The sequence below is a fragment of the Balaenoptera acutorostrata genome, chromosome X, assembly GCF_949987535.1.
Source record: "Balaenoptera acutorostrata chromosome X, mBalAcu1.1, whole genome shotgun sequence".
Taxonomy (NCBI): domain Eukaryota; kingdom Metazoa; phylum Chordata; class Mammalia; order Artiodactyla; family Balaenopteridae; genus Balaenoptera; species Balaenoptera acutorostrata.
Genome location: NC_080085.1, coordinates 28,959,902 through 28,975,400, shown reverse-complemented (window position 1 = coordinate 28,975,400; position 15,499 = coordinate 28,959,902). Strand labels below are relative to the sequence as shown.

At 36.7% G+C, this 15,499-nt stretch overlaps 1 protein-coding gene across 1 annotated transcript in view; it reads left to right on the top strand.

Moving 5' to 3' along the window:
• DMD (dystrophin) overlaps window positions 1-15,499 on the top strand; it is a 2,123,648-nt gene that overhangs the window by 676,713 nt on the left and 1,431,436 nt on the right. Inside the window, exon 17 of the mRNA XM_057539128.1 lies at window positions 5,585-5,760. Coding sequence (XP_057395111.1) covers window positions 5,585-5,760 — 176 coding nt within the window. The remainder of the gene's footprint in view (window positions 1-5,584; window positions 5,761-15,499) is intronic.

Here is a 15,499-nt window from a genome sequence, read left to right as displayed (position 1 = left end):
GCGTTTCTCTTTGCTTGAAATTTTATATAAAACTCTAGAGTAGTTAGTGAAGAGATTTCAACTATCTCCATTGTATAAATCTCAGAATCAGCTGGAAGATGATAATAAAAATGAAATTCTCTTCCTATTAGAAGAAGACTGACTTCTGAAATAGTTACATTTCACTCATCATGAGTATGTAATTAAAATACCATTAAGATAAAATACTCAGCATCTATATGATAAATCTACTATTTGCTGACAATAAATGAAATAACACAGCAAGAAAAATCCAAGTTTTTTCTGTATGCTTAATAATCTGCATCCCTAGTTAAAGAAAGTGTTCCGTTACTTCCTGCCAGATGCTGTGTAGAGGAAGGTCAGGTGGATCAGAAAAAATAAATTTCATTGCTTCTTGAATTTTTGCAGATGCAGCTAATTCACACAGTTGCTCAAATTCTGTGTTTAGTATGCATCCTGAAGCCAACATGTATCTCTTTTTTCTGACAATGTGTACAAAAGAGAATTTGAAGTGAGGGACAAAATACATAAAATTATAGAGAGAGTTTTACGGAATAAACCTTCTTAACTATCATCTAATATTTTATTTCAAATGGGAGAATGACTTCTTTTATGATATCTTTTGAATATTGACTCTGTGCTTATGATTCTAATATCAGTATCTATTCAAGAAGTTATATTGCCATAATATCAGTATCAAAACAGGACAGTAATTGATATTACAGTTTAGTTACCAAGCCAGTCTCATGAACTTGGGCACTCCTTGTACGCTACACCTAGCTGTGTTAATTCCTCGGCATTTGTTCATGAGATAGAACATTTTTTAGCCTTTTGATTAATAACCCAGCTTCCTTTGTGAGCACGTGATCTTTTACCCCAGGTTTCTCATAAAGTTCAACATATAAATCCTTTCTGTTGCTTAGAATTGTGAATCCTCACACCATCATCAGGTATTTGTGCCTTGTGCTACCATGCCTGTGGAGATAGTTTTAAGCCTGGCTATCAGTTATCAGCTAAAGCTGTTGCCATGATTATGCAGTATGTTTTAAACTGTAGAACTGCAACCCCTCTATGCCCATTAAAAATCAGTGATCACTCTAAAGTTCTGTATGTATAAAGAAGACAACGAGAAACTTCAATCCACACTTGTCAACCTGCCTGAAATTTTTACCCCTCATCTATAAAATGGGAATAAACTTAGTACTTATTCTTAGGGCCATTGTGAGGTAATGATAGCCACCACTTATTAGGCTTTTACTGCAGATACTATTTTGAGTATTTTAAATAAGATAAGGGATGCAAAGCACCTAGCATAATGCCTGGAATGTGCAGAGAGCTCCATAACTGGTAGCTATTATTACAAGTATAAGTATTTTAATAATAATAAAAATGATAATAAGATAAATTAGTTAACTAATTTTTTATAATTTGAATCTCTTTTAGTAAGTTTTTTTTAAATGTTCAAATAGTATCTCACAATACCAGTAGAAATCTCTAACGTCAAAGAACTTACAAAGTCAAGACTATTTAAATAATTAAGTGATGCAATTAACAATATAGGCCAAACTGAAAGATAACAGCACAAAGTTAATTTAAAATATAAGAACAAGTGGTAAATACAACTAGTTGCCCATGAGAAACTGGATACAGTGGTGGAAAAGAAATGTTTCCTTTCGTTATATGCCCTTTTACATTCTTTAAATATGCTTGAATGTACATATAGCTCCTTTTCAAAATGTGCATTTTTAAACAAATGGAAAAGAAAATGGTAAGAAAGATTTTCATTGTTTGAAAAGAGTATGTTTTTTCTAGACCTACCCAAATTATACAACCTTAATGCAAGAAGGTGTTCACCCTAGAACTATCAAGACACTGGGCAAATCCTCTTCCAGTTTTTCTCACAATGGGAAAAATGTAAATTTTGGAAATTAACATATATCACTTTATAAGTAAAGAAGGTTCAGTGTAGAAAAATTCCTGAATTTTCTCTGGACTTTTTAGTGGTTATTACTAATATGTAGCAAGAGAGTACTTATTGTGTTCAAACATTATGTAATTTAATTCTTGCTTCCAGGACAGGCTACATATTTTGCAAGGCTCAGTGCAGAATGAATATGCAGGGATTCTTTACAAAAATTATTAAGAATTTCAAGAGGGTGACAGCAGAGCATGAAACCAAGAATGAGATCCTTTTGAGTGAGGGGACCTGGGTGACTACATAAGTTGCACACCCATGAAGCAGGCCTTGTTTGCAACACTCCTGTGAGAGATGTATTATCATTACTGTTTTACATATGAAGAAAAGAAATAAAAGCTCTGAGAGAGAGTAACCAGTCTGCCTCAAATGTTACAGGATGTGAACTGTGGACCTGTTGTTTGAGAACTGTGGAGCCTGGCTCAGAGACCTCCACTTTTAATCACTGTAAGAGGAACTAGCTTCCGAACCTAAAGACAAATAATTCTTTTCCATTTTTACTGGCTAGTTAACTGACAGATCAAGGGGCTAGTATTTAAAAACAAATCTATTTTGTTTTCATGAAGACATTTACATGCAATTATTTTGCATACTTGTATTTTTCATATGGAACTCACCTTGTCTCACAATTATTTGTGTGGTTGTCACCTTCACTACTATACTGTGAGATCTCTAAAAATAGAGATTCCATTGTATTTGTTTCTGGATGTCCTGTAGTGACACATATTGAATAGATGTTAGAATTTAATTGAAACATTATGATTCAGCTGCTGAATAACTTATGCAGTTTTAGATTGCTTTAACTGAATATGATGTCCAAAGTCCGAAAATCTAGGTTTTGGAGCACCCGATTAAATCTAGTTCTAGCAAGTACCTGGTGTTATAGAGCTTGGAAATAAGATTTATTGGAGTCATGATTATCAAGCTTCAGACCTTTAAGACTGTCAGGTGGAAACAATACTCACCTTACTCTTTGTTGGTTCAGGGTTCAAAACAAATTTTATTTATTTATTTATTCAGGCCATGCAGCACAGCTTGTGGGATCTTAGTACCCAGACAAGGGATTGAACCCGTGCCCCCTGCAGTGGAAGCACAGAGTCCTAACCGCTGGACCGCCAGGAAATTCCCAAAACAAATTTTAAATGAATGAAGTCATAATAATGCAGGCTTCCACTAGGTGTAAAGATCTTTGCCAATGGGAAAATTTGATGCCATACTCAGGAAGGAGTTGTCTGCCTCTGGAAGTAGTGAATCCTGTAGTAAGGAGGAGGTTATACTCAGTGACCTCCATAATCCCTTCCTGTCTATATTTTTAATGATTCTAACACATAATTAAGTGTTTACAGTCAATAACTAAAAGTGATGGGAAAATTTAGTACATGACCAATTGTTTTTTATTCTGGAGTAGGTTTTGAAAGTAATTATTAATTTGTTATATATAATGAATTATACCCTATATTTACAGGGTCAATGCACAGATGTTTTCTTATTTCTGTATCCCAAAGGAAATGAAGTAGTAGTTTCAAATACAGTATAGTGATGATTATAGTATAGAACAATTACAGATCCACGTCTGCTATTATTTTATTTAAAAATGTTTTTTCTTTCTTATAAGGTTTGCTGTATTCTTAAATGTCTCTTCGTAGTATATAATGTTGCCATTTTTCTTTACCTTCCGTGGGCACATCTATCCAATTTCATAAGTATCAATTAGAAGATATTATAACATTTTAGAAATTAATTTCACAGCCAAATATTCAGTAGCACAAATATTCCATAACATTAGATATAACTGCAAAAAAGTAGCTTTGTATTTTCAGAATCTCTGCATTCTGGTGCCTGCACATATAAAAGTAGAAATTTTCCACCTGAACAATATTTTCTTCAAGCCATGATTGTATGCAAAAACAATTTGCCCATGGTTAAAAAAAATGTTACTCTGAAAAAAATTAAATGCTCTTGGAATCCTACTTAAGAAGTCTGTGTTCCTTTTGGTTAAAGGTAGAATTAATTTGATCATGTAATTGTCATTTTGTGTTGAGTTCAGTTAGGTTTGAGGTTATATCTTAAGCATTTTTAAAAACTATGTTACCTTCTGCTTTCATTTTGGCATAACTTGTCAATGGACTATATAATTATAGTTTGAAGCTCAGTGCTTGATTCTGAATAATGAATCTATGGAGATCTTAGAGAAGATAAAACCTGTGCTTGACACATGTAGAAACTTGATATCTCTTAATGTCTTTTTTTTTAAACTATTTAGGCTACCTAAATGGAAGTCCCTAAGGCCTTGGCATATGTAAAGATGTGGCTTGCACAAAGGGTAGCACCTTCAAAATGTATTTGTCAAGAGCAATTTTTACATAAGACACCATGACAAAGGATTTCATTACTACATGTCAATTCCTATTTGGAAGCTGAAATCAGAAGATCATGAGGCTTCCCTGCTTTCTTCCCATTGAGGGAATCGGTCATCATGTGTGAGGCAGGGAGGTTCCCTCAAACCTCTTCCTTATCTCTTGGCAAATTCAGGAAAATCAGTAAAACTAATCTTGGCCCCAACCAGATCCTTGACTATGTGTATATTTAGTACCTATAAGTGGATCCAAAGCAGGCCTGTTTTGGTCTCCATGGAAATAGATCTTCCGAAAAATTTGGCTTACTGGAAGAGTAATGATTAACATCACAAGAGGTAACTTTTTAGTCTTAATAACTGGAGGACTGTGAGACAGAATTGGTGGTTAAGGCAAGAGGATGTCTCACCGTTTTGTGACTTGTCTGTCTGGTAATGCCTGTGTACTGAGGGAATGGCCTCTCACGACTTGGGTCACAAATCGTATCATTTCAAAGAGTGATGATCTATGTCTAAAAAAAAATCTTTGTAAAGTCTGAACACAAAGTTAGTGTGATTCTAAACCAAGAAGAATCGAACGCTAACTTTGGATACTCAAATATTTTAACAGATTGACTAATTTAAATCAAACAAGTGTAGCGTGCTTTTTAATATTCGAATAACATTCAGCTTAAATGTATTTCTGGACTAATAGGCACTTTATATTAATCTTTTATTGTACTTTTAAAGGGCATATCACTTATTTGATTAAAAAGTCATTTACTACACACTTCAAAGAATTTTGTCTAAAAATTTATAGACTATAAATAATTATATTTATGAAAACCAAAGATGCATTCAATGCACTATTTAATAAACATATACAATGTGCCAGGCAATGGAATTAGTGCTGGAATACCTTAGCAAAATTTACATTAGTGTTGTAAACACTTTAAACAGCGTGTCTAATTAAATGACAGAACGGCACCCTAAGTTTTCCTCCTTTGCCCCACTTATTTCCCATAGCTTGACCAATAAATTGAAGAGGCACTAAGTTTACTTCTGGTTTTGAGATTACTTTCCTTTGTGATTTCAGTCAACATAACTTAAGTCAGATAAAACAATTTGATTTGGGTTCAATATGGTGCTATTTTGATCTGAAGGTCAATATACCAACAAACAGGAACAGTTTCTCATTATTTTCCTTCACCACTCCAAGCAGTCTTTACTAAAGTCTTTCAAGCAGTGTGTGACCTCTGTTTCAATACTTCTTGCAGATTTCACAGGCTGTCACCACCACTCAGCCATCACTAACACAGACAACTGTAATGGAAACGGTAACTATGGTGACCACAAGGGAACAAATCCTGGTAAAGCATGCCCAAGAGGAACTCCCACCACCACCTCCCCAAAAGAAGAGGCAGATTATTGTGGATTCCGAAATTAGGAAAAGGTGAGAAGCTTTTGCTCATGGCTTTACCCTCAAGCGAAGAGTAATTGTTAAGCAGGAAAACTCATTTACAGCTATTTTGATGGCAGTGTTTTTACTTAAACAGTATTTCCAGAAGCCTCGGGTGCCCATACTGTCAGTTAAGTTAGTGAGAAAAATTATGAAGTAAGTTTTAAAATTTCCCCCAAGCAATCCCTATCCCAACAAAAACAGAATGCTTAATGGAAATACTATTTTCTGGATTGAAAGAAGAAACCACAAGTGATGGATGCCTTTTATCCTGAAAGTTTCCTTTTTTCTTATCAAGAACCTCCTTGTTCAGTGCCTACTTTTGCATTAAATGCCTTTTTCCAATAATGGAAAGGACATTTTCATGAAGAAGAGATACACCTATAATAGACACGATCCATTCTGTTAGTTTACGAGAACATAATGTCTCAATCTGCGTGTCCTAAATCAGGAGTAATTACAGAACAGATTTCCTGTTCTTTGATATTTATAAAGTCTTATCTTGAAGGTGTTAGAATTTTTAACTGAGCTTTTTGTGGATATTCTCAACTAGACATTGTAGATAAGTTAGGTATTATGTAAATCAGTAGATATATTAAAATGATGGGAATAAAATTTTATAAATGCAAAAGCTAGCATGGAAATCATAAAAATGGTACAATTTCCTTTTCATGCCAATTATTATAATTCTAAGATTAAGAAAGAACATTAAAACCTGCCTTAACGTTTCTAAGCAGCATGTGTTTGGGAGCACATGGAACACGTGACATTAGAATTTGTGTATACAAGGGTAGGGAAGCATGAGAAGAACATATACCCAAAAATAGCGTGTCAGATGTTTTAGGCAAAGGAAGAAACACCTAGAAAAGTTTTCAAGTACATCATTTGGGACTTTCAATACTTCCCTGTTAATCCGTGACTTTTAACCTACTTTCATAATTCCACCGTAGACCACGGGGCTTTTCTCCCTGGTTGGAGCTCCTTGGCTGAGTGAACCCTCTCGTTCAGGGCTCAGCAAACGGAAGCCTGCGGGCTCAATCCAGCCTGCTGCCAGTTCTTGTAGGGCTCATGAGCTGAGAACTGTTTTTTTACATTTTTAAGTGGTTGAAAATAATCAAAAGAAGAATATTTCATGACATGTGAAAATTTCTGAAATTCAAAGGTCAGTGTGCACAAATCAGGTTTTATCAAAACAAAGTCAGACTCATTCGTCTATGCATCATCCTTGGTTGCTTTCACATTAGAAAGGCAGGGTTGGGCAGTTGTCACAGAGACTATATGACCTACAAATACCCAAATATTTACTATCTGGCCATTTACAGGAAAAGTTTACTGAGCCTTGTTCCAGTCAGATGGTTCTCAGAATCTTTGAATATTGGCATTCTGTTTGGGGCAGCAACTTCCAAGAACTCTACTCATTATAGTGGTTGAAATTTTAACATTCATTGATGGAGAAAGAATGTGACAGCCAAAATAAATCAGTAAAGCTCTTAATGAATTTGCTTTTTATTAATCCTAAGAGCATGGCGATTAATTTGATGCCTTGTTAAATATATGTCTACAGACAATGCCTAGTGGGCACATGGATTTATGGATCCTTTGCAACAACCTAACAGCTCTCCAACAAGTTTCCAAGCAGAGCAATATGGAGACCTAGTTGATCTACCCCCTAATATGTTCGGGACCCTTCTAATACAGATATTAACAGAGCAATTTGATTCCTATCAGTCTCTGTCTTCAAAAGCTTATTCTTGGCTCCTGTTTGGAGAATGTATTTGGTTAGGAAAAATGTGTTCTGAGTACTTTTTTGTTTTCAAGAAAGTGTGACTAGTGGTGAAATATTTTGTCTCCTAAATTCTGTTTGTATCATATGCTCTCAGCAGTTTTTGTAAGTGCTTGGAAGGAGATGTTCAATTGGGAACATAAAGAATATATTACTTAAATAAAAGCTAACACTTATTGAGGATTTTATTATGCATTCAGCACTAGATTAAATGCTTTGTCTGCATAGCTCATTTATTCTTCCCACTAACCCTCCCAAATAGGTATGGCTATTATTACTATTACACACAGCTTCAGAGTGCCTGAGCCAGGATTTCAGCTGAGGTAACCTGACTACAGAACCTGGACTGTGTAGGAAAATGTTTCTTTTGTAGATAAATGACAAAGGTGATCTTATGTCTTGGTTTGCCTGAATCATCCCAAATTACACCTTTTATCCCAGCATAATTATATAAAGCACCAACTTTCACTCAGATGTATCCTGATTTGGACAGTAGGGTAACATGGACACTCTGTGTAAGACTCTAGATTGATAACTTTAGACTGAACAAACAGAGCAAATGAGCAAACATTTAGGAGCAATTAAATCCAGTAAGTGATAATTGTCTGCAGGATGGAATTTGGTTAAAATACTATAATGGTTCCGGAGGCATCATGCAAACATGACTGAAAACATCATGGTGGCTAGTGATTCTCTCTTGTCCCAGGTGAGAACTGCTAGTGTTTAACTGTCAAGACTGTAGTCTTGGCAATCTATTGGGTGCTGATTTTAAAAAAATGATCCATTTTTTCAGCTTCTCTGACACACTACTGGTTCTACTCCTACTACTCTTTATCTGACTTGCTTTCTTCCTTTTGCCTAAGTCCTATGGTACTATTTCATAAATTCAAATCTTTTTTGCCCTTCTGACTTCTTTATCTGAATTATCTCCTCTCATTGATTCAAGTCTGGCTCTAAATGAGTGACTCCCAAATTTCATAGCTCTATATCTGACTCCCTCAAATTTCACTTTTATGTCTCTAAATCTATGATCTGCATCCAGGCAGTGCTTCAATTTTTATTTTCATCAAATGCAAACATTTGTTGCCTCCAATTATCCACACCTAGTTACTCAGACATTGCACACGTATTTTAGTTATTATAACTCATTGACTGTGTGGCTAAAGAAGTAGCAAATATTGGAAAAATCATGGTCTTTGGAATCAGAATTACTCAGGTTTGAAATCTTCCTGTTTTAATTACTAGCTTATGATCCCAGGCAAATTACCTAATATCTGTGCCTCAGATTCAATATCCTCACTTTATTGAACACTATGAGGATTAAGTAAGAAGCATTTAATACAGTTGCCTGTAAGGTAGTAAGAATTCAGTAAATGCAGTAGCTGTTGTTCTTGTTTGCTTATGTGGATGTGGTGGAGGTAGAGGCAGTGGTGGAAGTGGTGGTGGTGATTGAGGTGTTGATAGTGAAGGTGATGGTTGGTGGAGAAAGTAGAGATGGTAGTCATGGACTATTGGTGAAAAAAATTCCATGATAAGCATCCTCTCAAGGTTACCAAATGTAACAAAAAATTGCCTTTTCATCTTCCTCTTCAAAACAGAATTTACCACCTGACTTCTCAATTTGTATCAGTTTCTCTTTCCTTTCTCCTTATTTATTATTATTATTACACTATATTATTGGGCAAGTGTCATCATTTTGCAATCATTCTAACTGCCAACGCCATACTCTAAGCCATATACCTCCCTGGGGCCAGACTTGCCCACCCCCCTTTCTGATTAATCTGCCTTAAATTAATATATCTAAAATTGCTTTTATGCTGACCCTCCAGACTTGAGATCCCCATAACTCCAGTTGTCCCCACAGTAAAACACAAACCCCTTCTTGTGGTATAAAATAATTTTCTCCCGCCAGTTTTATGTGTAGCTTCCCTGAAATCTTTCCACTTCATCCAGTACATTACATTCCTTTTTTGCTCTATGCCTCAATGTCACCCACATATATTTTTCTCATCACCAATCACAACAAAGGAATCCTGTTATCAGATTTTTTATATTTTACTTAGATTCCATATATAGTACCATGCATACAATAAGTAATCAATAAATATTTGTTGAAAGAGTAATAGAGTTCAATTAATTGTGATAACTAAAATTTTATTTTTCAGTAGCATTTAAGAATTCCATCTACTTCTTCATGGAATTGTTTTTAATAATAAACGAACATTCTAATAATCTTTAATGTTCTAATTTTACTCATTAGGATATCATTTATTCAAAACTATTAAGGGATTTAAAATTCAGCTTTGTACCACACTATAATTATCTAAGGTACATTTAGTTGATTCCTTAATAATGATACAATTTCTACATTTGTCATATTTACTGCATAAATTGTCCTCCTTACACTAAGATATACGAAAGTGCTTGATGACCTTGGGTCACAAGGTAATTATTTCTAATAGTAAATTATCCCTGCAGTCCAGTGATATTATTTTACATATAGGTAATTATCAGAGTATGGAACTCAGAATAGGTTAAAACTAGATCTATTATATAATAAATTGGGATTTATCGAGGAGATTAGTTACTAATCATATAGCAGTTATTTTAAGAGACTTTTCACAAAAGCGTTCATTTACATTTTTGCATCAGCCAGGTGAAAACAATGGCAAATTGAATTGTTTTTTAAGTAAATGCTATCTCAATAAGGATAATGTTTTTCAGCTATGGTGTTAATAAATGAGTATCTTTTACCTCAAGGGAAGTAGAGAGATGTTTAGAAATACCTAAATTCACTGAGTCTCTTTATCTTCTTCTAGGTAAGCAGACAGTCTTAAGTTTGCTTTCTCTCTCTATGTCCCACATGCTTACTAAATGGTGGAATAAATTACCTAGACAATTATGTATCTGAATAATTATTTTGTTTTCTATTTTTCAGCTTAATTGTGTTTTTTCCCCCTTTTTTTAATGTCTACTGCCTGAATGATGTTAATTTATGTCACGTCCTTGGAAGGAAGTTAGATGTGTTAGATAAGACCTGTCTTTTTGCCATTTTATGAGATTAATGCGTAAGCTATTTTTGTTTTAGATATTTATTTTAACTTTGATTCCCAAACTATAATCTGGAAGTTGTAAACTAAAACATTTTAACTTATCCAAAGAATCTAATTAGATGATTAATGTGTCTAAGAGCTAATTTTTTATTTTCTATATGATAAATTGATCCTAAAATACTTGGGGTGTTGGACTCAGTAATAATATTTTTTTTCCATTGGCACTGCCCAGTAAAATAAAACTTTGCTCCTTTTATCTAAGGAAACTAGACTCTAGACTTGTTCATGGTTACAGGTTAATTGAGGTCCAGAAAGGTTAAGCAACTTGCTTTCAGTTGCAAAATAAGGACTAGTGATGAGTCTCCTAATTTCCATTTCAGTGTTAACAGTTGCAATGCCCTACTTCTTTTTATGTATTAGAGTCAAATGACCTTGGTCATAAACTCAAATTTCAGTTTAGAAACTATTTTTGGTGAATAATAGAAACCTTACATACCATCTTCAGATGTTCCGAAAAGATAACCATCCATTTAAGGTTCTTAAAGCTAATTTGTCATATAAGTCAACAATAAGTCAATAAATGTTTTGAAGAATGTAAGAATGTTAATTCTAGAGGCATGCTAAGTGGCCAGAGAACACTTAAAGCAGTGATACTCATAGTGCAGTGCATGAAACAGCAGCATCACTTGGGGACTTGTTAGAAATGCAGACTTGGAGGGCGCTCCCCAAACTTGCTGAATCAGAAACTCTGCAGGTGGGCCCAGGAATCCTTTACAAGCTCTCCAGGTCATTGTTGATAAGCCTTAAAGTTTGAGAACCCTTGACCAAGAACAGTGGTTCTCATACTTTAGCATGTATCAGAATCATCTGGAGGCCTTGTTAAAAGGCAGATTACTGGTCCCCACCAGAGTTTTTGATTCAGTAGGTCTGGGGCAGTGCCTGAGAATCTTAATATCTGACGAGTTCCCAGGCGATGCTGATGTTGCTAGTTCAGGGCCCACATTTTGTAAATCAGTGCACTAGAGCATCATCTTAGTTTCATCCTGACTCTTGCTTCTCATTTCCCCAAACCAGCCCCAATGATAGGAACCATTTACTCCAGACTAGGCTAAGCGATACTACATAAGATGCCACACAAGGTGATGTCCCTTCTTGTGACACCTCTAGTGCTATATGTTGAAATGATATTTTCATATGCCTGTTTCACCCCCTAGACTCAAAGCTTGCCAGGGCCAGGGTCCATATCTTACTCCCAACCTGTTACGGGACCTTCTGATTTGGGGATGCCCAATACATGTTCCAAATTGAAATGCACTATAATGGAAACTGGTCCTATAAGATGCTACACATAGCTATGGACGTCTAGCTATAGCAGTTTTATGAAAATGTACTCTTCCAGAATGCGAGGCACAAAAGGATGCCAGCTGAGAGGAAGATAGAGCTATATTCCTGGAACCATGACATACAGTTTTGTTTGTTCCCTGAGTGAAGAAAATGGTAGTCACAATTATTCATCTAAAAGAAGAAGCATGGTTGAATGCAAAAATGAGTTGATTTTTAATCAGAAGATGTGAACTACCACTATTTCCTTACTTCTGATTCTTTCCTTTACCCTCTCATACTCTACATGAAATGGTGAAACTGCTCTCAGCAAGGTCACCAGAGAACTCCTTAATTGTCAGCTCCAAAGGTCGCTCTTCAGTTTATCCTTCTTGAACTTTGTGCTGTGCTTGACAGTGGTAATTAGTTCTTTCTTGAAATTTTCCTCTTTCTCAGTTTCTGGGACATTGTTCTCTCCTGTTTCTTTTCTCCTCCTTGCTTTCTGACTATGTCTTCCCATTCTCCTCTTCCTATCCCTTTCATGTTGGTCTCCAAAAGACTCACATTTTGGCTTTATTTTCTTTTTATGACACTTTCTTTTCCAGGGTGATATCATTTATAATCCTACTTTTATCAGACACCTATACCTGCTGTTTTCCAAATTAACATCTCTAGCTTAACCTCCTTCCCGATGCTCATACCTATAGCTTCCAAATGTTTTTTGGGCATTTCCGCCTGGACTTCTTACAGAAATCACAAATGAAGTTCTGCAGTTTAGACTACTCATCTTTAGAGACTGTCATTCACATCATAGTTCCTAAAAACAGCACATTCTGGACTTGTGCAGTGTACAACCTGTGCAGCCACTCACAGTGGTCATGATATCTGCCACCTCCCTAAGTCCTTTCAATTCTCTTTAGTGTATTTGTTCCTTTACACCCAGGCTGCCTTCCCCCTAGTTGAGTCTCTGATAGTTTTCTGCATGAAATTCTTAACTGATTTCTCTGCCTCTACGCTCACCCATCTTATCCATACTGTTCACAGCCTCCTGAGGGATATCTTAAAATGCAGTTTTAATTAGATCATTCCTCTGCCCGTGGTTCTTGAAATGCATAGCACAGAAATTCCTTTCTGATCTTTGACTGCCTGACTCTCCAGCTTCTCTCCCTTCTCCCCTACCCATTTTCTTATATGCCAGTGCTACTCAAAATAGTCTGCAAACTGTTTATTACCAGTACACAATGAGATAAAGAGCTGGACCCAGAATATAAATCAATGCACCGCTTCCTTTGTCAAGAAAGTTTTGCAATTAAAAAGAAATCAGATGAAATCGTATGCTTCGTGACTTAGTTGATTTATGCTCTAGTGAGTTTTCTTGTCACAGGCTACTAACAGATAGTTCACAGACTGGCCACAAACCGCATTTCAAATGGCACTGCCCTCTGCTCAGCTTTAATGAACCACCTCTGCTCTCCAAATGCTCTGTATTCCCTCAAACTTCTGTTTCTTTGTACCTACTGTTCTCTCTATTGAAGATTCCCTTTTCCTTACTTTCCCTTTCCAGCTGCCACATTCCTTTCACCCAACTAACTACCTTCTCTTTCTGGAAAGCTAACCTCCCAGACATTTCTCAGCTTTGACAATCCTTCCATTAAAACACTTGCAGAATTTTATTGTAATGATATTGTTTTTGCATATTTGTATCTCCAGTAAACTCCTTGAGGGCAGGAGCCATTTATTTGCAACTCTAGACCGACAGCACTTAACCCAGAAGTTAGCCCATTGTAGGTATTCAGTAAATATTCATGGCATATCAAATGGGTATTTGTCAGTCTTGTCAGGAGAACAGAAAACACTCTAGTTGTTTCAGAGAGAGAAATAATACAGGGAATTGTTGAAGGAGGTGATGAAAAGCTGGGAAGCAGCACAGAGGGACAGTGAGGCAACTCAACACACAAGCAGCATCAAGAGGCTGCTCATTTCCCTAGAGCTAGAGGAACACTGCAGGGGGGATGGTACCAGAGTCCCAAAGTTGGGGCCTTCAAACAGGGACTAGAAGTGTTAGGACTGCCAGGCAAGAGCTTGGACCTGGGGAGGGAGGGACCATCCAGAGGAAACTGAAGCCACAGTGGAGATGAAGCTGCTCTAGAAATGTCAGCAAAAGTGGAGTGTGAAGGAACTTGGCTTTTCTCTTCCTTCCATCCTTCGGTATTCTGCCAGTGCCTCTAATCACAAGCCAGGGGGCAAGCGATAGCAGAAAATGTATATATCCCTCTGGTACAGAGAGGACAAGAGAAACATGAGGAATGGACCTGAAAGAGCAGATGACCCTGTGACTGCACAGAGATGGATTCTGGCCTTGCATCTTCCACTCATCACCTATGTGACTAAAGCAAGTAACTTAATCTCACTCAGGATCTATTTCTTCACCTCTGAAGTGGAATTTATATGACTTTCCTTGTTGGCCCTCACACTGGAAATTTTGCTGTATGTGTCTCTCTTGATGATTACTTAGGCAAAAATATACACCCTCTCCCCAGGAGAAAGTTGAGTTCCCAATTTTTAATTTAGAACAGATATCTTCCCATTACCACATTTGTGTTATAAGAGAAAATACTCTTATTCTAACATTTTCTGAGAATATTCTTATTCTGATGTCTTCCCTAGTCAGCAACCTGTATCTCTATGAATCAATACACATCATTTCATCACAGGCAAGTACAATGATGTCTGGCTCCTATGGACTGAATTGTGCCCCACTTCCCCAATATTCATGTCTTGAAGTCCTTACCCCAATTTGATGTTACTTGGAAATGGGGTATTTGGGGAATAATTAGGTTTAGAAGAGGTTTTGAGGGTGGGGCCTTCATGATGAGATTAGTGCCATTATAAGAAGAGGCACCAGAGAGCTTGTTCTCTCTCCTCCTTCCTGTGTGAGGGTACATTGATAAGGCAACCATGTACAAGCCAGGAAGAGAGGTCTCACCAGAAAGTAACCATGCTGACACCTTGATCTTGAACTTCTGGCTTCCAGAACTATGAAAAAATAAATTTCTGTTGTTTAAGCCAGCAGTCCCCAACCTTTTTGGTACCAGAGACCGGTTTCGTGGAAGACAGTTTTTCCACGGATGGGGTGAGGCGGGGGGATGGTTCAGGCAGTAATGCGAGCCATGGGGAGTGATGGGGAGCAGCAGATGAAGCTTTGCTCACTCGCTACTTACCTCCTGCTGTGCGACCCGGTTCCTAACAGGCCGTGACCGGTACTGGTCTGCAGCCCAGGGGTTGGGGACCCCTGGTTTAAGCCACCCATCTATAGTGTTTTGTTACATCAGCCTGAGCTGACTAAGACACTGGCTTTGTAGGGCCATGTGTTTTGCTTTGGGTTTTAACTAAACTTCATAGAGATGCTCACTAAAAGAAGTAGATGAATTGAAACAACTCACGATGCTAGGGAAGTGGCAGTGGGACAGTGAGTACACATCAGATTTAAATGGTTTTCTGCATTGTACCAGATAGTTTCTAAACCTTGACTGGAAGTTATTTAAACTTCAAAGACGCATGAGATAAAAGCATGTTG